Source organism: Palaemon carinicauda, chromosome 16 (assembly GCF_036898095.1).
Source record: "Palaemon carinicauda isolate YSFRI2023 chromosome 16, ASM3689809v2, whole genome shotgun sequence".
Lineage (NCBI taxonomy): Eukaryota > Metazoa > Arthropoda > Malacostraca > Decapoda > Palaemonidae > Palaemon > Palaemon carinicauda.
Genome location: NC_090740.1, coordinates 128,529,944 through 128,557,296, shown reverse-complemented (window position 1 = coordinate 128,557,296; position 27,353 = coordinate 128,529,944). Strand labels below are relative to the sequence as shown.

The 27,353-nt window shown below is 37.7% G+C and overlaps 2 protein-coding genes across 2 annotated transcripts in view; both read right to left on the bottom strand.

Moving 5' to 3' along the window:
* Positions 1-20,700, bottom strand: part of Scox (Synthesis of cytochrome c oxidase) — a 49,746-nt gene extending 29,046 nt beyond the window's left edge. Inside the window, exons 1-2 of the mRNA XM_068389014.1 lie at positions 20,548-20,700; positions 17,193-17,382 (exon numbers count right to left, since the gene is read on the bottom strand). Coding sequence (XP_068245115.1) covers positions 17,193-17,382; positions 20,548-20,667 — 310 coding nt within the window. The 5' untranslated portion in view covers positions 20,668-20,700. The remainder of the gene's footprint in view (positions 1-17,192; positions 17,383-20,547) is intronic.
* On the bottom strand, positions 6,932-9,754 carry LOC137655135 (piggyBac transposable element-derived protein 4-like). The gene is made up of 3 exons (XM_068389013.1): positions 8,712-9,754; positions 7,270-8,188; positions 6,932-6,993 (listed from the first exon to the last, which is right to left on the bottom strand). The coding sequence occupies exons 1-2, from the start codon at positions 9,746-9,748 to the stop codon at positions 7,270-7,272; spliced, it is 1,956 nt and encodes a 651-aa protein (XP_068245114.1). The 5' UTR covers positions 9,749-9,754; the 3' UTR covers positions 6,932-6,993.
* Positions 20,701-27,353: the final 6,653 nt, after the last annotated feature.

The window sequence follows — 27,353 nt, the reverse complement described above, 5'->3', positions numbered from 1 at the left end:
GGGAGAATGAAGAAAGAGGCCAGTTACTCGCACATTCCTTCTAGACTTACTACAGGATAATGTCTGACCTCAACTAAATGTTACTTGTCCTACAAGACAGCTGAGGTGATTCCAACCATATTTTGTGCAGCCACCACAGGACCTATTGAGAAGATATCGAAGTTCCTGTGGGTTACGTCTTACAGGTAGTGGGCTGTGAAGGTTGTTAGGCGGTTCCACATGCATGTTATGGTCGGTAAGGGACACACGATGTTGCCTCCTATTGTTTGGAATGTGGGAAGTATTTGTGTTGGAACAAATAAATATATATATATATACTGAATATGTAATATATATATATATATATATATATATATATATATATATATATATATATATATATATATATATAATACAGTGGAACCTCTATATACGATTGTCTTTACATATGATTGTTCCAACATCCGAAGTAAAATTCCATCAAATTTTTGTCTTGACACCCGAAGTAATGCTCCAACACCCAATGTAGATCTTGTTTACGCCGGTAGATGGCAGCACGTAAGAGGGACGCCATTGAGCATTGAGTGTTCTGTTCTCTGTTCTTGTGTGTATCGTGTGGTTGTCCTCAGTTTGGTCTGTTATTAACAGTGCTTATTTTCTTCCTTTTCTCACATTTCCTTTTTGATTTTACCTATAATCATGGTGCCTAAGAAGCTAAGTTTCAGTACAGGTAGTGGTGAGAAAAGGAAGAAGGCAATTCTTTCATTAGAATTGAAGCAAGAAATTATAGAAAAAACATGAGAGCAGTGTGCATGTGAGTGATATGGCTAAACAATATGGCCGGAATAGGCCTATGATCTCGACGATCATCAAGCAGAAGGCAGCCATTAAAGCAGATAAACCATCGAAGGGGATCACCATTATTATAAGACATCGTAGCATTACCCTGGAAGTGATAGAATGCCTTTTGTTGATAGGGATAAAGGACAAAGAGACTGTTGGCAACGATCATTTGTGAGAAGGGCCAGCGTGATGAACAGAAAGAAAGAAAAAGGTGAAGCAAAGAAAACCAAGATAGCATTAACAAGCTCTTTTAAAAAAAGTCCTCTCTCTATTTCTGTTTCTCTCTAAACATAGCATTAACATGTTCTTTAAATAAAATCTCTCTCTCTCTCTCTCTCTTGTTCTTCTTCGATGTTATAGTGTTAGAGACGTCTATTATTTTTTTTCCGAGAGAGAGAGAGAGAGAGAGAGAGAGATTAAACAAAAATGTGTTTAGAGTATATATGATTTTTAACAGCGTCAACGAGTTGAAAGACAATTAAATGTAACTAAGAAAGTAATAAAAGCGAATCTGAATTCCTTTATTAACTAAAAAAAATATTGATACAAACACACACACACAGGTGTAGGAATTGCTACGCAGTAAGAGACAGACGGTCAGGGAGGAGGTAGAGATGGTGACTGTGATAACGTACCATAACTTGTCCCTGAAAGTGATGAAAATTAAAACTCAACAGAAAAAAAAATGTAAAAAATATGAAATACAAAAAAAAAAAAAAAAAAGAAAAAAAAAAGCTAAGTTAGATTCAAGTTTCCGTAGTGTAAGTTACGGTACGTTATCGCAGTCACCATCACTAACTCCTCGCCAATCGTGTCTCCTCCTGCGTAGGAATTCGTACACCTGTGTGTGCATGTTTGTGCATACACACACGAGTGTGTTTGTATCAATATTTGTTTTAGTTAAAAAAGGAATTCAGATTTGCTGATATTGCTTTTTTAGTTACATTTAACTGTCTTTCAACTTGTTGACGCTGTTAAAAATCATATGTTCACAAAACATTTTTGTTTAATCTTTTTCTCTCTCTCTCTCTCACTCAGAAAAAATTAATAGACATCTCTAACACTAACAGTGAAGAAGAACGAGAGAGAGAGAGAGAGAGAGAGAGAGAGAGAGAGAGAGAGAGAGAGAGAGAGAGAGAGAGAGAGAGAGAGAGAGAGAGTATTTATTTAAAGAACATGTTAACACCATGTCTACCTTCTCGCCGATCGTCCGTCTCCTCCTGGCGTAGCAAATCCTACACCTGCATTGGCCTGTCTCTAAGGTAGAGTGACAATAAAAACACATTCTTTATTTATTATTTCTTTATAATTATCTTTTTTACATCCTTCTTTCATATTATGCAATTATGTTATTGTTTTGTGTAATTATATCTAGTAATTTATTAAGGAGTTATTATAGGTTTTTGGGCTGTGGAACGAATTATACAAATTACAGTGTACTCTTATGGGAATATTTGCTCCAACATACGATTGTTTTGACATACGAAGCAGTTTCTGGAACGAATCAAGATCGTATGTAGAGGTTCCACTGTATGTATGTATATATATACAGTATATATATATATATATATATATATATATATATATATATATATATATATATATATATATATATATATATATATATATACATATATATACTGTACATATAAGGGATTTTGACGTAGGAAAAATCTATTTCTATTTAATACGGTGTGTGAACCGTGGATACCAATAAAGTTCATAACGAGAAACAATCAGTATGGAGGACTCATTGAAAAGCGTTAAGAACGAAACGAGAGAGAGGTAGGAGGGAGCCGAGCGCCATGAAAGACCCACGCGGGGTCGTGAAAAATAAAACTGTTATAATATAAGCAAAAAAGGGCAAGGCCCCCTCCAAAATCTCAAAACTCATAGATCTGGTACAGTACTTAACTTAGATGGAGTGACATTGAAGTCCGACATCTTGAGGTAAATCCAGAAAAAACCAGCGAAATTCACAAACTAAGGCAAAATAAGGATTAAATAGCGCGTGCTATGAAAAAGGAGTGACATCACTGGCGTGGGATTGCTAGTAGTAGTAGGATGTTGAACGGCACCTCGCTGTTCGGGGATATTGACAGGAGATATCTAAATGGTGCGAGACCTCTGGTTGTGATTTATTCAGTGCCCCAGTATTATACCGACACCTTATTAAGGTGAGCAAGCTGGGTTCAACCTAGAATTCCTATACAAATGTTTCTCTGGTAAATTCATAGAAGTTTTTACCTTAGAAATGATGTTAAAGGAGCATTTCACTGGGCGGCACGGGTCGGAGCCCAGAAATATATATATATATATATATATATATATATATATATATATATATATATATATATATATATATATATATATATATATATATATAAAACGGATTTTGAGCGAAGCGAAAAATCTATTTTTGGGTGAGATAGCCATGACGTGCTGATGGTTAAATATGCCCAAGGAAGCTACAGTACTGAAGGAACCTTCCATCAGGACGTCATGGTTTGAGCCCAAATATATATGTATATATATATATATATATATATATATACAGTGATACCTCTGGATACGGAAGTTTCTGCTCACGAAAAATTCAGGGTACGAAAAGCGATACAAAGATTTTTATGCCCCAGTATACGAAAAAATTTTCAGGATACGAAAAGCTTACGAGATCCCAACTCGTCGCCGCGAGTACAGTACCTTTTTTTCAGGGTATCAACCCTTAATTTAGGTGTACAGGTAACAATATATATACATATATATATATATATATATATATATATATATATATATATATATATATATATATATATATATATATATATATATATATATATATATATATATATATATATATATGAAGAGAATAAGAAGTTTTGGAAAGAAGTGAAGAGAGTGAAGAAGGCTGACGCAAGAATTGAAGAGACAGTGAAAGATGGAAATGGAAGGTTGTTAAAAGGAGAGGAGGCAAGGAAAAGGTGGGCGGAATATTTTGAAAGTTTGCTGAATGTTGAGGATAATAGGGAGGCAGATATAATTGCTGTTCCAGGTGTTGAGGTGCCAGTGATGGGAGATGAGAATGCGAGAGAGATTACAATAGATGAAGTGAGGAGAGCACTAGATGAAACGAGAGTAGGAAAAGCATCTGGTATGGATGGTGTGAAAGCTGAGATGTTGAAGGAAGGGGGTATGACTGTACTTGAATGGTTGGTGAGATTGTTTAATATGTGTTTTGTGTTGTCAATGGTACCAGTAGATTGGGTTTGTGCATGTATTGTACCACTATATAAGGGTAAGGGAGATGTGCATGAGTGTTGTAATTCAAGAGGTATTAGTTTGTTGAGTGTAGTTGGAAAAGTGTATGGTAGAGTATTGATTAATAGGATTAAGGATAAAACAGAGAATGCAATCTTGGAAGTACAGGGTGGTTTTAGAAGAGGTAGGGGTTGTATGAATCAGATTTTTACAGTTAGGCAGATATGCGAGAAATATTTAGCAAAAGGTAAGGAGGTGTATGTTGCGTTTATGGATCTGGAGAAAGCATATGATAGAGTTGATAGGGAGGCTATGTGGAATGTGATGAGGTTATATGGAGTTGGTGGAAGGTTGTTGCAAGCAGTGAAAAGTTTCTACAAAGGTAGTAAAGCATGTGTTAGAATAGGAAATGAAGTGAGTGATTGGTTTCCGGTGAGAGTGGGGCTGAGACAGGGATGTGTGATGTCGCCGTGGTTCTTTAACTTGTATGTTGATGGAGTGGTGAGAGAGGTGAATGCTTGAGTGCTTGGACGAGGATTAAAACTGGTAGACGAGAATGACCATGAATGGGAGGTAAATCAGTTGTTGTTTGCAGATGATACTGTACTGGTTGCAGACACAGAAGAGAAGCTTGACCGACTAGTGACAGAATTTGGAAGGGTGTGTGAGAGAAGGAAGTTGAGAGTTAATGTAGGTAAGAGTAAGGTTATGAGATGTACGAGAAGGGAAGGTGGAGCAAGGTTGAATGTCATGCTGAATGGAGAGTTACTTGAGGAGGTGGATCAGTTTAAGTACTTGGGGTCTATTGTTGCAGCAAATGGTGGAGTGGAAGCAGATGTACGTCAGAGAGTCAATGAAGGTTGCAAAGTGTTGGGGGCAGTTAAGGGAGTAGTAAAAAATAGAGGGTTGGGCATGAATGTAAAGAGAGTTCTATATGAGAAAGTGATTGTACCAACTGTGATGTATGGATCGGAGTTGTGGGGAATGAAAGTGATGGAGAGACAGAAATTGAATGTGTTTGAGATGAAGTGTCTAAGGAGTATGGCTGGTGTATCTCAAGTAGATAGGGTTAGGAACGAAGTGGTGAGGGAGAGAACAGGTGTAAGAAATGAATTAGCGGCTAGAGTGGATATGAATGTGTTGAGGTGGTTTGGCCATGTTGAGAGAATGGAAAATGGTTGTCTGCTAAAGAAGGTGATGCATGCAAGAGTTGATGGGAGAAGTACAAGAGGAAGGCCAAGGTTTGGGTGGATGGATGGTGTGAAGAAAGCTCTGGGTGATAGGAGGATAGATGTGAGAGAGGCAAGAGAGCGTGCTAGAAATAGGAATGAATGGCGAGCGATTCTGACGCAGTTCCAGTAGGCCATGCTGCTTCCTCCGGTGCCTTAGATGACCGCGGAGGTAGCAGCAGTAGGGGACTCAGCATTATGAAGCTTCATCTGTGGTGGAAATGAGGGAGGTTGGGCTGTGGCACCCTAGCAGTACCAGCTGAACTCGGTTGAGTCCCTGATTAGGCTGAAGGAACATAGAGAGTAGAGGTCCCCTATTTGTTTTGTTTCATTGTTGGTGTCGGCTACCCCCCAAAATTGGGGGAAGTGCCTTGGTATATGGATGGATATATATATATATATATATATATATATATATATATATATATATATATATATATATATATATATATATATATATATATATATATATATATATATATACAGTGGAACCTTTAAATATGATTGTTCCAACATCCGACGTAAAATTCAATCAAATTCTCGTCTCGACACCCAACGTCATGCTCCAACATCAGACGTAGACCATACGCGGTCGTAGTTTCTTGTTTACGCCGGTAGACGGTAGCACGTCGGAGGGATGCCAGTGAGCGTTGCGTCGGTTAGTTCTCTGTTCTAAGCGCATCGTGTGGTTGTACCCTGTTCGGTCCGTTATTAACCCTTTTACCCCCAAAGGACGTACTGGTACGTTTCACAAAAGCCATCCCTTTACCCCCATGGACGTACCGGTACGTCCTTGCAAAAAAATGCTATAAATTTTTTTTTTTTTCATATTTGATAATTTTTTGAGAAAATTCAGGCATTTTCCAAGAGAATGAGACCAACCTGACCTCTCTATGACAAAAAAATAAGGCTTTTAGAGCAATTTAACCCTGGACAGGTATCGTTCTTGGACACCCCTTTTCAGGTATATTGGGGTCGAGCGCGACCCCAACACAAAAAAAAAAATTCTTGTAAAATTTGTTTGTGCATTAACCTTCAGGTTTTTGTTTGCGTAAAATACTTCAAAGAATGCTAAAAACTACGGTAAAGATAAATACTACCCATCTGCAGAAAAACTATTTATTATAAATTCCTAAAAAATTTAAGTATGAAAAAAAACGACTTTACATAAAAATTCACAAAAAAAAAAAAATATAATATACAAAAATCCCTTTATGAAAATATTCTTGAATGTTCAGGAAACATCTTGTGGCAACTTGGAAGTGATCGGACCCATAGAGGTGAAGATCTAAAATGAGAAATAAAGGGTAACTTTTTTGGCCAAAAAGATTAGTCCAAATTTCATGAATTTTTGGGGGTACCCAAATGAAATAGGAACTGGCTAATTATTTTATGGAATAAACATATGTTATTGTAAAATATAAATATGTAAAAAAATCTTCATTATTTTGTAAATTACTGTTATATCAGGGACCATATCTAAAAGTAATTTTTTGTCACCATTAAAATTTTGTATAAAAACTTATATTTAATATATAATATGATATTTATGCAGGTAAAAATATACCAAAATATCACAAATTCTATAGGAAACAGGAATATATAGAGATATGGCAACTTACGCTTCGGATATGTCCACAAAATGGCCGCAAACCACACCAACTCCGACTGCCTAATCTGCCACCTGAAATGTAGGAAGGGTAGGTCAATTTCAAGGTGTTATTTACTAATCTAATTATTCTTGGATATGCATAAAAATTTTATGGTGGATTGCTGGATGATTGACGATTATTTTACGACTATAAAATTAGAATTCTGACCCCCCAAAAAAATTCTGAAGGGAAATAAATTCGAAAAAAAAAAACATAAAAATGTAAAACAATATAATATTTTAGCAGAAAAAAATTGGATGATATTCAAGCAAACAAGAAGTAAACAAAATTTTCATGTTGTAACTTACCTATAACTCTGAGGTACACCCTGGACACAAGACAGTTTGATGCGTCAGGCAGACAGGACTCCTGCAGCGGAAACACGCAGTGTTTGTCTTGCGGTCGTCCTTAGGTGGGCAGCTGTGACAGCGAATCCTTCTAGGAAGCTTGATGTGGCCACAGGCAATTTGAAGTCTTGGTTCCGCCTCAGGAATCTTGAAGGTATCCACCATGAGTTGACGGAGTCCCTTTGACAACTTGCGTGACGTGTGATACCGATGTATTGCCTGGGGATAACACAACTCGGTGGCGATCTCCTTTAGGAAGGTTCGCCTTGGCATTGTCTTGGAGAAGGGCATGAGCGTATAGAGAATATAAGAATTGACCATTATTATATTCAATATCCCGTAGAAGAGACTCATAGGCCAGCGTCGTGACTTACGAGCACAATTAGATATAGAACACATCTGGTCGAATGTATCTACACCTCCCTTGGTCGCATTATAAAACATCTGAATGTCCGTCTTCCTTTTTTCGACCTCGGACGGATCATGATGCAGGGAACTCAACAGCATCACTTTCTTAGTCCTACTAATTTGCTGACACTGTAGAGTTAGATTGTGTTCGTAATTAAACTCTGCCACTGAGTCCTTTGGGGGAAGCACCTTCTCCATAAGTTCCTTAGGAATATAAGGCTTTTGGCGAATGGTGCCACACAAATGCATGTCCTTATCCGCGAGTGACAAGGCGAGCGGTAGCGTCGTGAAGAAGTTATCCATCGTCACTGTGCGGCCACTTCGCTGAAAAGGTGCCACAAGATCAGACGTAAAAACTTCTCCAAGCGTCGCTCCTCTTGGTATCTTGACCGTGTCCTTCCCCAAATAGGCAATCGCATTACACATGTAATGGGAATCGGCATCACACGCCAATACAAGCTTGATACCATACCTAGAGGAAGAGAAATAGAATTAGTAACTAATAAAGGTAAAAAGAAAACAAATAACAAAAAAATAACAAAAATAACACAATATACAATTATATTACTAATAAATATAGTAATAATAATAATAATAATAATAAATACATAAGAAAAACCTTTATAAATACGAAAGAGAAATTAACAGATAATTATATCACTGATAATAATAATAATAATAATTACACAAAAACATTATTTACAAATACGAAAGAGAAATTATCAGATAAATAAATAACAAAGTTATAGATAGATAGAGATAGATAGAGATAAAATAGATGATATATTATACTTTAGACACATAAATCATATATCAAGTTCTTTACTTCACAATATATATATATATATATATATATATATATATATATATATATATATATATATATATATATATATATATATATATATATATATATATAATAAATAAACAATTTTTTTATAAATACAAAACAATAATTACATGTGCAAATATAAAATAAAATTATTTTTACTTACTTAGCTGGTTTGTTTGGAATATACATCTTGAATGGACAGCGACCCCGAAAAGGGACAAGCTGTTCATCAACAGTGAGATGGGGCCCGGGGCTATAATTGCTTCGACAATTGGCCACCACGTGATCGAAGACTTTCCTAATGGGAGCGAGGCGATCCTTTTTCACCCTCTCTGCTCTGGTGGCCGAATCATCGAAGCGAAGAACTCTCACCAACAGGGTAAAACGTCGCTCGTTCATCGTACACCTATACAAAGGATTTCCCTCTGTGAGGTTCCACATGTCACAAGTGGGTGTATGGTTGTCACACCGCACTGCCGACATTATTAGAATTCCAATAAATGCCTTCAGTTCCCTCAGGTCAATGTCCCTAAGGGCAATGTTGCCCTTTTGATGGTAATTACTTCTCAAAAGGGCAAGGCGTTCATTAGAATGCAGAACAATCTCGGCTAACATGCGGTCGTCCAAAAAGAGCGAGAAAATGTCGGACATTTTCTTCGCGCCCAACGTGACAGAGGTGGGACTTCCAGGCTCAATCCTTGGTGTGAGTATATGGGGGAGGGTGGGATTAGGGTTTTTATGCCAGACAGTACCATCACGACCTTGAACGGATTCAGATTGTATCTGGGTGATAGGAGTCCCCCTGGCTGGCTGTAGTTCACCCCTTCTCCTCTTCCTGCTCCTCTCCTCCACTGGGGTGAGGCGACCTACCGGTGCTGCGGGATGCCCACTTGAGGTTGATGGCATAGGGGAAGTTGTTGTTGTTGTGCTGGCTGTCACAACAACAGAAGCAGAACCCCCAACCCCCACTACCTCCCCCTCATCGTCATCATCTTCGCCATCCCCATTCCCTAAGGCGATAATTTCCGGATCATCTTCCTTATCTCCTTCCTCCCTCACCTCATGCTCCAACTTCCTCACATCCAAATACTCCTCGTCACTGACGTCATCTAGCTCCAGACCATCCTCAACATCACGATCAAGCTGTTCTAATAGTTGATTGATGGCATCGGTGCCCAAGGAATATTTCTTGCTTGCCATTTTGATAACTGCAAAGAATTAGAAAAAATTAAAAATACGCATTCGATGGAAAATGGATCCCATACCAATATATCTCAGGCAAAAAACAATGTCGTGCATGGGTAGCCAGATCATTTAGACACACTTTCCAACACTAAAAAATAAAAGTTTGTTGACATTATTTGCCAATTTCTTACGGAAAAATGACTTAGCCAAATAAAACAAAAAATTGAAAAAGGGGCAACCTGCTAATATACGGCATCTCAGCTAAAAAAAATATCATGCACGTGGTAGCCAAACCATCAAGGCACACTTTCCGACAAAATAAACATCTAAATAAATCAACACTATTTGACAATTCCTTACTACGTAATAACTTTGCAAAAAATTGAAAAAAACGAGAAATTGGCAATCGCACGAAAATCGAACACATAGCAATATATACGGCATATCTGGCAAAAAAAAGGCAGGCATGGGTAGCCAGATCATCTAGACACTTTCCAACACTAAAAAAATGAAACTTTGTTGACACTATCTGCGAATTTCTTACGAAAAAATGACTTAGCCAAAAAATTAAAAAAATTGAAAAAAGGGGCATTTGAGGAAAAATGGGCAATATGCTAATATACGGCACCTCAGCTAAAAAAAATATCATGCACGTGGTAGCCAAACCATCAAGGCACACTTTCCGACAAAATAAATATCTAAATAAATCAACATTATTTGACAATTCCTTACTACGTAATAACTTTGCAAAAAATTGAAAAAACGAGAAATTGGCAATCGCACGAAAATCGAACACATAGCAATATATACGGCATATCTGGCAAAAAAAAAAGGGCAGGCATGGGTAGCCAGATCATCTAGACACTTTCCAACACTAAAAAAATTAAACTTTGTTGACACTATTTGCCAATTTCTTACGGAAAAATGACTTAGCCAAAAAATGAAAAAAATTGAAAAAGGGGCATTTGAGGAAAAATGGGCAATATGCTAATATACGGCACCTCAGCTAAAAAAAATATCATGCACGTGGTAGCCAAACCATCAAGGCACACTTTCCGACAAAATAAATATCTAAATAAATCAACATTATTTGACAATTCCTTACTACGTAATAACTTTGCAAAAAATTGAAAAAACGAGAAATTGGCAATCGCACGAAAATCGAACACATAGCAATATATACGGCATATCTGGCAAAAAAAAAAGGGCAGGCATGGGTAGCCAGATCATCTAGACACTTTCCAACACTAAAAAAATTAAACTTTGTTGACACTATTTGCCAATTTCTTACGGAAAAATGACTTAGCCAAAAAATGAAAAAAATTGAAAAAGGGGCATTTGAGGAAAAATGGGCAATATGCTAATATACGGCACCTCAGCTAAAAAAAATATCATGCACATGGTAGCCAAACCATCAAGGCACACTTTCCGACAAAATAAACATCTAAATGAATCAACACTATTTGACAATTCCTTACTACGTAATAACTTTGCAAAAAAATGAAAAAAAAAAAAAAAAAAAACGAGAAATTGGCAATCGCAGGAAAATCGAACACATAGCAATATATACGGCATATCTGGCAAAAACAAGGTCAGGCATGGGTAGCCAGATCATCTAGACACACTTTCAAACACTAAAAAAGCAAAAGTTTTTCGACACCATTTGCCAATATCTTACGGAAAAATGACTTAGCCAAAAAATGCAAAAAACTGAAAAAGTGGCATTCGAGGAAAAATGGGCCTCGTGGTGATATACGTCATCTCAGCTACAAAAAAATTCATGCACGTGGTAGCCAAACCATCCACCCAGACTTTCCACCACTGATAACCTATACAAGTTGCACCATTCTACGACAATTTCTTACTACGTAATAACTTTGATAATTATGTAACTTACCTGATTCAGGTATATTCGGTCGAGCTCGACCCCAAGGCGTCCAGAAAAGTAGGAAGGCGAACAGCTACAATGAAGCACGTCTGGACCCAACTGCGGCGTGTAGGCTAGTGACCCGGTGTAGGTCGATCACCCAGAAATTCGGTCACGGGGGTGAGTCACGCGAGAAAAACAGGTTTTTTAAATACACTCGGGGTCGCGCACGACCCATCGTACCTCTCCAGAGTTAAAAAAAAATATACTGCAAAATGTGCTGGGAAAAAAATAACCCTCTGGGGGTTAAGGGTTGGAAATTTCCAAATAGCCTGGGGGTAAAAGGGTTAAGTGCTTATTATCTTCCTTTTTTCCTGTTTTATTATTTATTTTACGTATAATTATGGGTCGTAAGAAACTTAGTTTCGGTACAGGTATTAGAAATGGTGAGAAAAGGAAGAAGGCAATGCTTTCATTAGAATTGAAGCAAGAAATTATAGAAAAATATGAGCGCGGTGCGCGTGTGAGTGATCTGGCTAAACAATATGGCCGGAATATGTCTACAATCTCGAAAATCATCAAGCAGAAGGCAGCCATTAAAGCAGTCAAACCATCGAACGGGATCACCATTATTTCAAAACGTCGCAGCCCTACCCTGGAGGAACGCATTTTGTTAATATGGATAAAGGACAAAGAGATTGTTTGTGATATGATCACTGAAACGATCATTTGCGAGAAGGCCAGCGCTATCTATTGTGACTTAAAGGCGGCAGGCTCTGGGGGTGACACGGGGGAGAGTTCAACCGATCCTACGACAGAGGAATTCAAGGCATCTTGCGGTTGGTTCGAGAAATTTAATAGACGGACCGGGATTCATTCAGTTGTTTGCCATGGAGAGGCTTCAAGTTCGGACACCAAGGCTGCTAACAATTTTGTTAAGAAGTTCGAAAAGATCGTGGAGGATGAAGGCTACGTAGAGCAGCAAGTTTTCAATTGTGATGAAACCGGTCTGTTTTGGAAAAAGATGCCTAGTCGAACATACATCACCGCTGAAGAGAAGAAAATGCTTCGACATAAGCCTATGAAGGATCAGACTCTTTGCCTTATGTGCCAACGCCAGTGGGGACTGCAAAATAAAGCTGTTATTAGTTTATCATTCCGTAAACTCTAAGGCATTTAAGGCACCTGCTATCAAGAATTACCTTCAGGAGAGGAATTTACCTTTAAAGTGCTTGCTTTGCTTGGATAATGCTCCCGCTCACCCGACAGAACTCGAAGATGATATCATCGACCAGTTCAAGTTCATCAGAGTGCGGTATCTTCCACCGAACACCACCCCTATCCTCCTTCCCATGGACCAGCAAGTCATCTCTAATTTTAAGAAGCTCTACACCAAGCACTTATTTAAGCAGTGCTTTAATGTCACGCAAAGCACCAACTTAACTTTGCATGAATTTTGGAGGAGCCATTTCAATATCGTGCACTGCTTGAAGAGCATAGATCAGGCTTGGGAGGGAGTAACTCGACGGACACTGAATTCAGCTTGGAAGAAGCTTTGGCCTGATGCTATTTCTCCCAGAGATTTTGAAGGTTTTGGCCCCGAACCTGAACCTGTGCTTGCCGTAGAGGAAGACGTAGAAGAGATTATATCCCTTGGCAAGTCCATGGGTCTGGAGGTCGATGAAGATGACATCACCGAACTCATCGGGGAGCATTATGAAGAGCTCACCACCGAGGAACTTAAGGAGCTGCATGCCATGCAGAATGATGAGTTCAAAGCGCAGTTGAGTGAGTTGGAGGACATCGTGGAGGTAGAGCACATCTTAAGTTCGGCAGCAATAAAAGAGATGTTAGCACATCATCAACACGTGGTTGACTTCCTTGATAAGTATCACCCACAGAAACTTCAGGTTTTACGTGTAGCTTTGCAATTCGATGATGTCTGCTTAACCCATTTCCCAAAAATTCTGAAAAGCTGTACCAAGCAACTTTCTCTCGATAGTTTCTTTAAAAAATCTACAAAGCAGTCTAGTGATTGTGATGAAGAGAAAGAAAGTGAAGCAAAGAAAACTAAGATTGTATTGTGTGAAAGTGATGAAAATTAAAAATCAAAAAGAAAAAAAGAAAATGTAAAAAAAATATAAAACATAAAAATTAAATATAAATAAATAAGCTAAGTTAGGTTAAAGTTCACGTACTGTAAGTTAGAGTAAGTTACGGTACGTTATGGTTTGGCGTTCTCTTACTTAGGGGTACACTCGGGCATATTATTCCATCCTACTTCTCATCTTCTTATTTTTGTTTAAGTTTCTATAGTTTATATATGAAAGGTCTATCTTAATGTTCTTACTAGTCTTAAAATATTGATCTTTTCTCGAGTAGTTTACTTATCTCCTCATTTCCTTTGCTGACCTGTTTCTCCCTTTTGGAGAGCATGGGGTTACAGCATCCTGCTTTTCCAACTATGGTTGTAGTTTAGCCAGTAATAACATGCATACATATATATATATATATATATATATATATATATATATATATATATATATATATATATATAGATATATATATATATATATATATATATATATATATATATATATATATATATATATATATATATATATATATATATATATATACCAAGGCACTTCCCCAAATTTGGGGGGTAGCCGACATCAAACAAATGAAACAGAAAAGGGGACCTTCCTCTCTACGTTCCTCCCAGCCTGACAAGGGACTCAACCGAGTTCGGCTGGTACTGATAGGGGTACCACAGCCCAACCTCCCCCGTTATCCACCACAGATGAAGCTTCATAACGCTGAATCCCCTACTGCTCCTAACCCCGCGGTCTTCCAAGGCACCGGAGGAACCAGCAGAGCCTACCGGAACAATCGCTTGCCATTCATTCCTATTTCTAGCACGCTCTCTTGCCTCTCTCACATCTATACTCCTATCACCCAGAGCCACTCCATCCATCCACCCAAACCTTGGCCTTCCTCTTGTACTTCTCCCATAAACTCTTGCTTTCATCACCTTCTTTAGCAGACAGCCATTTTCTATTCTCTCAACATGGCATAACCACCTCAACATATTCATATCCACTCTAGCTGCTAACTCATTTCTTACACCCGTTCTCACCCTCACTACTTCCTTCCTAACCCTATCTACTTAAGATACACCAGCCATACTCCTTGGACATTTCATCTCAAACACATTCAATTTCTGTCCCTCCGTCACTTTCACTCCCCACAACTCCGATCCATACATCACAGTTAGTACAATCACTTTCTCATACAGAACTCTCTTTACATTCATGCCCAACCCTCTATTTTTTACTACTCCCTTAACTGCCCCCAACACTTTGCATCCTTCATTTACTCTCTGACGTACATCTGCTTCCACTCCACCATTTGCTGCAACAACAGACCCCAAGTACTTAAAACTGATCCACCTCCTCAAGTAACTCTCCCTTCAACATGACATTCAACCTCGCACCACCTTCCCTTCTCGTAAATCTCATAACCTTACTCTTACCCACATTAACTCTCAACTTCCTTCTCTCACACACCCTTCCAAATTCTGTCACTAACTGGCCATGCTTCTCTTCCGCGTCTGCAACCAGTACAGTATCATCCGCAAACAACAACTGATTTACCTCCCATTCATGGTCATTGTAGTCTACCAGTTTCAATCCTCGTCCAAGCACTCGAGCATTTACCTCTCTCACCACTCCATCAACATACAAGTTAAAGAACCACGGCGACATCACACATCCCTGTCTCAACCCCACTCTCACCGGAAACCAATCACTCACTTCATTTTCTATCCTAACACATACTTTACTACTTATGTAGAAACTTTTCACTGCTTGCAACAACCTTCCACCAACTCCATATAACCTCATCACATTCCACATTGCTTCCCTATCAACTCCATCATATGCATTCTCCAGATCCATAAACGCAACATACACCTCCTTACCTTTTGCTAAATATTTCTCGCATATCTGCCTAACTGTAAAAATCTGATTCATACAACCCCTACCTCTTCTAAAACCACCCTGTACTTCTAAGATTGCATTCTCTGTTTTATCCTTAATCCTATTAATCAGCACTCTACCATACACTTTTCCCACCACACTCAACAAACTAATAAACCTTGAATTACAACACTCATGCACATCTCCCTTACCCTTATATAGTGGTACAATACACGCACAAATCCAATCTACTGGTACCATTGACAACACAAAACACATATTAAACAATCTCACCAACCATTCAAGTACAGTCACACCCCCTTCCTTCAATATCTCAGCTCTAACACCATCCATACCAGATGCTTTTCCTACACTTGTTTCATCTAGTGCTCTCCTTACTTCCTCTCTTGTAATCTCTCTCTCATTCTCATCACCCATCACCGGCACCTCAACACCTGCAACAGCAATTATATCTGCCTCCCTATTATCCTCAATATTCAGTAAACTTTCAAAATATTCCGCCCACCTTTTCCTTGCCTCCTCTCCTTTTAACAACCTTCCATTTCCATCTTTCACTGTCTCTTCAATTCTTGAACCAGCCTTCTTTACTCTCTTCACTCCTTTCCAAAACTTCTTATTCTCTTCATATGAAAGACCCAATCCCTGACCCCACTTCAGGTCAGCTGCCCCCTTTGCCTCACTTACCTTGCGCTTTACTTCCAAATTTTTCTCTCTATATCTTTCATACTTCTCTACACTATTACTCTGCAGCCATTCTTCAAAAGCTCTCTTTTTCTCTTCTGCTTTTACCTTCACTCCTTCATTCCACCATTCACTGCCCTTCCTCATGCTGCCTCCAACAAACTTCTTGCCACACACATCACTTGCAATCCCAACAAAATTTTGTTTTACTAACTTCCACTCCTCTAAATTACCCGTTTCTCTTACTTTCACTTCGTCATATGCCAGCTTCAACCTTTCTTGATATTTACTTTTTACCACCGGTTTTATTAGCTCTTCAACCCTCATTAGCTCCCTTTTACATCCACCTACTCTATTCCCCCACTCTTTTGCTACAACTAATTTTCCTTCTACCAAAAAATGATCAGACAGTATATATATATATATATATATATATATATATATATATATATATATATATATATATATATATATATATATATATATATATATATATATAAATTACCCGTTTCTCTTACTTTCACTTCGTCATATGCCAGCTTCAACCTTTCTTGATATTTACTTTTTACCACCGGTTTTATTAGCTCTTCAACCCTCATTAGCTCCCTTTTACATCCACCTACTCTATTCCCCCACTCTTTTGCTACAACTAATTTTCCTTCTACCAAAAAATGATCAGACAGTATATATATATATATATATATATATATATATATATATATATATATATATATATATATATATATATATATATATATATATATATATATATTACTATATATATATATATATATATATATATATATATATATATATATATATATATATATATATATATATATATATATATATATATATATATATAATATATATATATATACAGTATGCATATTATAGTAATAAAACCTACCTGCTTCTTTCTCTTTCTTAACATAAAGCATGAATCCAAGAAATACGCTGCCAGCAATGCCTGTTGCTAGTAAGGACTTCCATGTAATTGGGGATTTTATCTTTGTGCTTTTAGACTTCTTTGGAGGTTGACTGACAGGTGATGAAGACAGTTCTCTAGTGGTTATACTTAGCGGACTCCTTTGGAATGTCTGTAACAAAAAAGAAAAATTTAACAAAAATTCTAAATTTTTGATTCACTCATCAATTTTGTCAATGTAATAAATATCAAATAGTTAATTTTTCTTGTTATACAAAAATGACTAGGAGGTGATTTCTCAACAACTCCCATTCATCAGGTTTTGCCTCTTCATGCCACATTCTACAAAAATATCACTAATTTTATTTTTTATAGAATTTATATCCAGTATTCTCAAAGAATATTCTATTTTTCACGTAACATTGTTAACTTTATCACTTTATCTCTAAACAACTACTATCATATCATCTACCCATTTTAAGAATATAACTCGGCCACGACTCCTTCCACTGGCACCATAGATAATGCATGACATTATTGTACATTACTCCACTCTTGGAAAATATCAGTTGCTACTTGGCTATGACATTAACATAAAAAAGTCATTCATTCAATAACTAAAGTCAAATCTAGAACCTATAAATTAGTACTGTACTTATTTTTGTACACCTGTTCTATCAGCACACTTTTGAAATTTTTTTTTCATAACTCAAATAGCAATATTTGAGACTCACTCACTCTCACTCTCTCTCTCTCTCTCTCTCTCTCTCCCTCTCTCTCCTCTCTCTCTCTCTCTCTCTCTCTCTCTCTCTCTTCCTCCACATCAATAACTGCTGCAACTTCTCCTCACATGAGGAGTAGTGGACTACAGAGGTAGGCAACCCCCACCCTTCCCCCAATCCGGGATAGGTAGACTAGAGAGTGACGACTGTGACTAAGTAGCTCAATCCAACTTCTCCCACCTCAGACGGTACAACCCTCTCGAGACGGAAAAGAATGGGAGATTGAGTGCTGTCAAAAAAGAGAACAGGTGGTATGAAGACAAGAAAACGAAGAGGTTTACTAACTTAGGATTTAATTGAGCAGAGTCAAGTAAAAAACAATATTAAAAAAATAGTAATAGATACAACTCTTCTATTTGGAACATTCTTTTTTCTTTTAATAATTTTTATCTTTTATTTTGTCATCGTCACAGCTGCTGTGTGAGTAGCTCAATTCAATTAAAACTGACTAAATCAAGGGGTAAGGATAGTACCAGATGCCATCCTTCCCCATTTAATGCTTGAGGGAGTCTGAATCTTGTAAACGATAAGGATAGTACTACCAGCCCTAGGAGTAATACCATGGGGAGGGTGTTAGGCTGGCAATGAGGTTATTCTGGGGGGAGGTGCGGTACAGAGGATGTGGTATGGGCGGGTGATATTCTTAAAATGCGTTGAATTTAGTAAAACACCTAAACCTAATATCCACTTAACCTAACCTAGAAAACAATTTTTCTACATATGAAAAATCTTTGCCAATCTGAACAAAGCATGGATAAAGTTATCCTGTACTATACCAGTTATGTTACATTCAAACGCAGTAGATGGTTTGTAGATCGCAAGATACATAATTAGAGGTCGGCTCAGAAAAAGGAAGTTTAGTATCATTTTACCAAATCAAAGACTTGTGGCCTATTATTATCATCATTATTAAAAGGAGATTTACCAGCCCAATGAGTCCAGCTCCACTCTTACAAAAAAAATTAATTACAATACATTAAAGATAAAAAGTAAATAAAATAAAATTATAGTAAATATAAGGGATAAAAATATGAGGGTAAAAATCTATGATAAATATTAATTTAAATCTTATCTATGAAAACTACACTACATTTTTTGAAAAAGTAAAATCTTGAAAACAGAAATTCTCAGTAACAAAAAAGCCCAACAAAATTTTTCTCACAGTAAGTCTCTCTCTCTTTTAAAAACTTTACAATTACAATTGTATCCTAAGGGCAATCAGGCTAAAATTACTTGTCTTCTTTTCTTTCTTGCAATCAAGATTCCAATAAAGAAACAACTGGCTTTATTTATTTCAAATTATGGAGCCTTTGTATGTCAGTGGCCAGTTTCTCTCTTGCGGATTAAAAATGGACATCAACTAACCTCAACTTTCCCCCCTAACCTAACCTACAAGCCGTGTCCTTATCTAATTTCCTAACGGGGGTGGGGGGGGGGCTAACACACACCCCTGCAACCCCCCATACACTGCCGTATTCATACATGAAGGTGGCCGCTATCATACATACACCTCCAAATTATTAACATCAGATTTGTTATTCCACTGATCTTAGCGTTTTGTAACTATGAAATGCTTTAAGTGGGTTACAGTACAGTATATAATCTTTCACTGGTAATTTAAAAGTGACCTAACCTAAAATACCCTTACCTTAACTTACTTACATCGGTGTGACCTTACCAGGGACCCTGTGATACCCATTACCATTCCTTGGGTTATCTGGAAGGTGCATCCGTGGTTCTACAAACCATCACCTGTAATCATCCTTGCTACATTCGGGGTGTATGTATTATTATGGCTAACTTAGAATACTGCAGTGAAAGGGGGGTCGCATGGGGGCGTTAGCCACCCCGTTAGACAAGTAGGTAAGGACACGGCTTGTAGGTAAGGTTAGGGGGGAAAATTTAGGCTAGTTAATGTACTGGCCACTGATATACAAAGCTCCCTACATTTTGTTTTATACATAGTACTTTTACTCTACTTTAAGTGCTATTTTTCTGGTCCTATAGAGCAGTGAATCCCTACACTCTATAGGAACTCCACAGTCATTTTATCATGTTCGTTTGAAGGCATTCAAAATTCCACACTGCATATAGCTCGTTTTTTTTCGAATCCACACTATCGAAGCACTTGAGAAGTCAAGAATGTCTTCAGTTTACCCTTGCATGATTGTTACTGGAGTCGCCAATATAATATTTTTTCAAAAAATTTATGTTACGATATAAGTATATCAGTATTTACTAACTAAAAACACCGACTTCCTTCCTGGGATAACCACTAAATATTACATATAGGGCACTGGCCCAAAAAATGCGGTTTGCACATATAATGATCATAAATGCATAAATGCGATTTGCACATATAATGGTCATAAATGCATTAAATACAAAATGATCAATAGTAAAAGAACACAATTTACCTATTTCACAACAAACTAAAATATATTATTACAATAACATTAAACATCAATATATTGTCTTCCATTGGTCTGGGATAAAGACCTCAACTAAATCCTTGCCTAGCACTAAATCCTAATAATTCATAAATGCTTTCTTACCCAAAGTCCATAATAAGATGGAGCTAAACAGGTTCTAAGCTGTAAACTTGCGCTATGCCTCACGAGCTGTCTAAAAATTGGCATTTTGAAGACAACACTATTTACCATCACGGTGTACATTCACAACTAAATTCTCTAGCGATTCGAAGAAGAAGTTTACTGTTACGAAAGTAATGTTTTGGAAAAGTTTTCTTCAACTTGATATTTTTAAGTCTCTAGATTTAATAATAGCATAGTATTTTTCATCATTTATGAGAATGGTATATTTAAAACTATAATAAATTATTTAAAATTAAAGCTCCATACTATTTATTATATTAGCATCACGAAAAATATTTTATGATTTTGCAAAGAACACGCCTATTCGGGTTATCAATAGCTCGGAAATCTAGTGGACGATAGTATGATGTAAGACATGACAACTATTAGGCAATAGTTATTATTATTACTATAATTATTATTATTATTACTATTAACTGCTAAGCAACAACCCTAGGTGGAAAAGCAGGATGCTATAAGCCCAGGAGCCCCAACAGGGAAAATAGCCCAGTGAGGAAAGGAAAAAAAGGGAAAATAAAATATTTTAAGAAGAGTAACATTAAAATAAATATTTCATAAATAAACTATAAAGACATTAACAAAACAAGAGGATGAGAATTTAGATAGAACAGTGTTCCCGATTGTACCCTCAAGCAAGAGAACTCTAACCGAAGACAGTGTAAGACCATGGTACAAAGGCTATGACATTACTAAAGATTAGAGAACAATGGTTTGATTATAGAGTATCCTTCTCCTAGAAGAGCTGCCTACCATAGCTAAAGAGTCTCTTATACCCTTATCAAGAGGAAAGTAGCTACTGGATAATTACAGTGCAGTAGTTAAACCCTTGGGTGAAGAAGAATTGTTTGGTAATCTAAGTGTTGTAAAGTGAATGAGAGAGGAGAATCTGTAATGAATAGGCCAGACTATTCGGTGTATGTGTAGGCACAGGGAAAGTGAACCGTAACTAGAGAGAAGGATCCAATGCAGTACTGTCAGGCCAGTCAAAGGACCAAATAACACTAGCGGTAGTATCTCAATGGGTGGCTGGTGCCCTGGCCAACCTACTATAACCTGTTATAATTGTCACGGACAACGTTCATTCTATAAGTGAGAACATGACAACCCCCATTAGAAACCGTAGAGTAGAAACCCTGATTTATGTAGAGGATATAATGTTTTCAAGCAACAACAGATACACAGTAGGAAGATCTATAAGCAACTGCCGCAGTTGGGAAGAATTAAAATTTACTTTTACAAAACAATATATTTTCATAAAATTAAAAGTTAATGGAACAAGATGTAAGCATAGTTATGTTACAAAATCCTAGCAGGGATCTGGTAGTATACAGAAGTAGGGCCTGTTAATGTTTGAATAGGGCAATATTTATGAAAAAAAAAAATGGAAAAATATCAAACTTCCAACAAAAGGGTGCCAAAACTGATAAAGCATTTTTTGGGCTCAAGCCATGTCGTCCTGATGGAAGGTTCCTTTAGGCAGCTTTCTAAGGAATATTTGGCTACAGTGATACTCCCAGAGAATTGACCATAGGTCTCCAGAATTCTTACTCCTGGCGCGAGTATCCTTAAAATTTTTCTTAAGGATATCGCATAATATCAGGGGACATATTTCTTGATACGACACATGGCAATCTTCACCCCAAATAGAGTTTTCGCTCTGAGAGGGGCTACCCATTCCTTATTTTGTAGCAAATTGTGCACGGTGTACTCCCGCTTGCTCTCAAGTGTTTTTTTGTTGCTAATACGAGGATTTATCATGCATTCTCCAGCATCTTCTGCCTCTGGAAAGTTGAGTATTTAATCTTTCCTGTGTATAATTTTAAGTTCCCTTCTCACAGTTAATTTAACATAATTTATATGTGTTTATCGGAGCTTAGCCCGTAACCGGAGGCGCCATTTTGGACGCTGTCATTCGCCATGCATACCTTATTTAGTCAGTAGAACGATGTTCCCAGTATTTAGCTTTAATGAATTATAGCTATTTAGGCAAAACTATACTAGTGAAGATAAGATCATGCACGTATATTTCCTCTTCCTTAAATGTACCGATCGTACAGTGAACCCTCGTTTATCGCGGTAGATAGGTTCCAGACCCGGCCGCGATAGGTGAAAATCCGCGAAGTAGTGACACCATATTTACCTATTTATTTAACATGTATATTCAGACTTTTAAAACCTTCCCTTGTACGTAGTACTATTAACAAACTACCCTTTAATGTACAGAACACTTAATGCATGTACTAACGTACCCTAAACTAAAACAGGCACAAATATTAAGGGCGACTTTATATCATGCGTTTCCTAAACACGCCAAAAAGCACGATAAAAAATGGCAACCAATGTTTTGTTTACGTTTATCTCTGATTATAATGAAGAAACAAACGCATTTACACATCTGTGTATAGGTTAGTTTCTGCATTATATTGATTATTCAGTACAGTATGTTGATTTGGTTATTACTAATGTTTTACTTAATTTTTCTTAGGACTTCCAAATGAAACGTTTTTCTTTATGACGCCGCCTGAAACGACGGCGTCATAAAGTACGCTCAGTAAACAAACTAAGGAATTTAACGCGCATGATGAAAGTGATAAATAATGATATTACAGTAAAAGCTTTAATAAAATATGTTATTACAAATATTATTTACCGTATCTATATAAAATCATACATACGTAGCAAAGCAGGAAAACAATCTACGAGAGAGAGAGAGAGAGAGAGAGAGAGAGAGAGAGAGAGAGAGAGAGAGAGAGAGAGAGAGAGCGTTGTTTTACATACGTAAATGTAAATTTTAAACAAAAAAAAAGTCCCATTTCATATAAAATAGATTACAAATATTTTATTTTATCATATTACAGTAGTCTGTATAATACTGTAAAGTTCAGTACAGTATGTTGTTGTAAAAGTCGTGGCGATGAAATTCTCACGAAACAAAAACACTCCATTTGAGTACAACAGCTGATTCTCTCTCTCTCTCTCTCTCTCTCTCTCTCTCTCTCTCTCTCTCTCTCCTTCTTCGTGTTATACAATACTTTCATTTAGATGAAGAAACTAAAATTAGTTTTCTTAGTGTCAATTAAATACGAAACGAAATAATTAGGCCGAGTCTACATCCATTTCAATCATAGCTAAAAATACGGTATCCGATTTCATCAGCAAACCACTATTTTTTGGGAAATATCATTTTATTCTAGAAAATTGCCACTCTTTAAATAGTTAATTGCACATTAAGAAAGCGTGTACTTTTGTTTTTAAATTTCGGGTTTGTTTTAAAAATCGAGTATTGTTGACTTCTTTTTTTTTTTACTTTTGGCTGTGATTAGATCAGCTGTCATCTAGCTGCCGCTCTTGAGTGTGTACGAATACACTTACAAAGTATCATTTATACCATTTTTTAACTTATTCAAACCGTCTACAGTATACAGTTGATATTTCATAAGCACCAATGTGTTATAACCTATCAAATCTTTTTGTTTATTACATTTAAACCCCCCCCCTCTCTCTCTCTCTCTCTCTCTCTCTCTCTCTCTCTCTCTCTCTCTCTCTCCTCTCTCTCTCTCTCTCTCTCTCTCTACCTCTACCTCTACCTCTCTCTCTCTCTGTGGGCTACTTTTCACTACCTCCCATTCCTTACCTCTCTCTATCTCTCTAACAAATGATATCTTTGTTGGTCCTCAAAGTTTCATTTATATTGAAAATCAATCACGATTCAATTTTCCTTACTTTCTCCAATCTCGCACCATCGGTCACATCGCGGTATTTTCGATATTTCTGGAAAATCCGCGATATATGTATATACATGGGTTATGAAAAAAATCCGCGAAGTGGTGAATCCGCGATGGTCGAACCGCGAAGTAGCGAGGGTTCACTGTATACGTTAGAGTCTCGGTGATATAGCGTAGCCGAGATCTCAACCCACGCTAGGCTAGCCTAACCTACGCGCTTTAGTATAATTTCATACATTATCCTCATTTACCCTCGTGTATCGTTTTATTAATTCAACAGGAGATAATATATATCCTAGAATTATATACAGTGGAACCTCTACACACGAACGTATCTACATCCGAAGTAAAATTCAAGCAAATTTTTAACTCTACACCCGAATTTTATTTCGACACACGAAGTAAGCAATTTTCGTCGTACGGTTGTATCCGAATTTTTCGACACGCAAAGTACAATTCGAACACGTTCCGACTCTACACCCGAATGTTTTTTTCGACACCCGAAGTAAACAATACTCGTACGCGTAGTCGGTGCTCATAGCGCCTGAAGTGTTTTTTTATTTCCGCCGATAGAAGGCAGCACATCGACCTCGGAGGGACGCTCAATTAGCGGGTCTTGGGTCAGTCCTCTGTTCTCGTCGGCTTCTTGCGGTTGTGCTCTGTGCGTTCTGCTATTAACTCTGTTTTAATCGGGATTTTTTAGGTGCATCCTTTAACGGTAATTTACGTAAAGTATGGGTCCTAAAAGGCTTAGTTTTGCCAGTGGTAGTGGTAGTGGTGAGAAAAGGAAGAAGGAAATGCTTTCTTTAGAAATTAAGCAGGAAATTATTGAAAAACATGAGCGTGGCATCCGCGTGAGTGAACTTGCTAAACAGTATGGCCGTAATATGTCGACGATCTCGATAATCCTTAAACAGAAGGGAGCTATTAAAGCAGTGAAACCTTCTAAGGGGATCACTATAATTTCCAAACGCCGTACCCCTATCATAGAAGAGATGGAACGACTTCTACTTGTGTGGATTAAGGATAGAGAGATCATTGGCGACACCATCACCGAGACCGTTATCTGCGAGAAGGCGCATGCCATCTTTACGGACTTGAAGAAGGAGAGCTCTGGGGGTGATGCTGGGGAGAGTTCAACCGAGCCTTCCTCAGATGATTTCAAGGCATCTCGTGGCTGGTTCGAGAAATTTAAGAAACGGTCCGGGATTCATTCAGTTGTTCGCCACGGAGAAGCTGCTAGTGCGGACACAAAGGCTGCAGCTGACTTTGTCAAGAACTTTGAAAAGATCGTGCAGGAAGAAGGCTACGTAGAGCAGCAGGTGTTTAATTGTGATGAAACCGGGCTGTTTTGGAAGAAGATGCCGAGTCGAACCTACATCACTGCCGAAGAGAAGAAATTGCCTGGGCATAAGCCAATGAAGGATCGGTTGACTCTTGCCCTATGTGCCAACGCTAGCGGCTACTTTAAAGTCAAGCCCTTACTGGTTTACCATTCAGAGAACCCTAGGGCCTTTAAAGCACACAACGTCGATAAGGATCAGCTTCATGTTTTCTGGCGATCCAACTCGAAGGCCTGGGTCACTAGGCAATTCTTTGTGCAATGGGTAAACCAAGTTTTCGGCCAATCTGTGAAGAAGTATCTTCATGAACAGAAATTGCCTTTAAAGTGCCTGCAAGCCTTGACAATGCACCTGCTCACCTCCCCCCCCCCCGGACTTGAAGATGATATCTTCGATGAATTCAAGTTCATAAAGGTGCTGTATCTTCCACCGAATACCACCTCTATCCTCCAGCCCATGGACCAGCAAGTCATCTCTAATTTTAAGAAGCTGTACACCAAGCACTTATTTAAGCAGTGCTTTAATGTCACGCAAAGCACCAACTCAACTTTGCGTGAATTTTGGAGGGGCCACTTCAACATCGTGCACTGCTTGAAGATCATAGATCAGGCTTGGGTGGGATTAACTCGACGGGCCCTCAATTCTGCCTGGAAGAAGCTGTGGCCTGATGCAGTTTCTCCCCGAGATTTCGAGGGTTTTGACCCCGAACCTGATCCCGTGGTCGGTGCAGCGGAAGCCGTAGAGGAAATCGTCTCCCTTGGCAAGTCCATGGGTCTGGAGGTCAACGCAAATGACGTTACGGAACTCGTCGCCGAACATCACGACGAACTTACCACGGATGAGCTCAAGGAACTCCATGCTATGTCGGAGCACATGAGTAATGACGAGGAAGGGATCGAGGAGGTAGAACATGTGTTAGGTTCGGCGCAAATAAAAGAGGTGTTAGGAAAATATCAAGACGTGGTCGACTTCATCGACAAATACCATCCAAAGAAATTGCAGGTTTGTCGTGTAGTTTCTCAATTCGATGATGTTTGCCTAACTCACTTTCGAAACATTCTGAAAAGCCGTACCAAGCAATTATCTATCGATGCTTTCTTTAAAAAAACTGCGAAGCGAACTCGCGATGAAGAGGATGTAAGTGAATCGAAGAAAACGGCAAACAGTGAAGCGGAAGAAAGTGAAACAAAGAAAACGGAAAAGAGTGAAGCAAAAGAAATTCATTCAATTTTAAATGTAGAGAGTGATAGTGATTACAATTACGTAATCATCAAAAAGAAAAAAAAAATGTAAAAAAAAAAATATAAAATATAAAAATAAAAAAAAAATAAGCTAAGTTATGTTAAAGTTCACTTAGTGTAAGTTAGAATGAGTTACGGTAGTGTACGTTTATCGTAGTTAACCTCTCTACCTCCTCGCCGCCCGTGCGTCTCCTCTCTGCGTAGCAAGACTAACAACACCTGCGCTGGAGTTTCTAAGGTAAAGTGACGCTAAAAACCCGTTTCTTATTTATCATTTTTTGCTAATTCTTCTTATTTACATGTCTATTCTTCTTATTTACATGTCTATTATCTAATTTAGTGTTCATTATTCTCATGGGAAAATTATGTGTAGTAGTTTATTAAGAAGTTATCATAAGTTTTTGGGCTCAACCACGGATTAATCCTATTTCAATGTA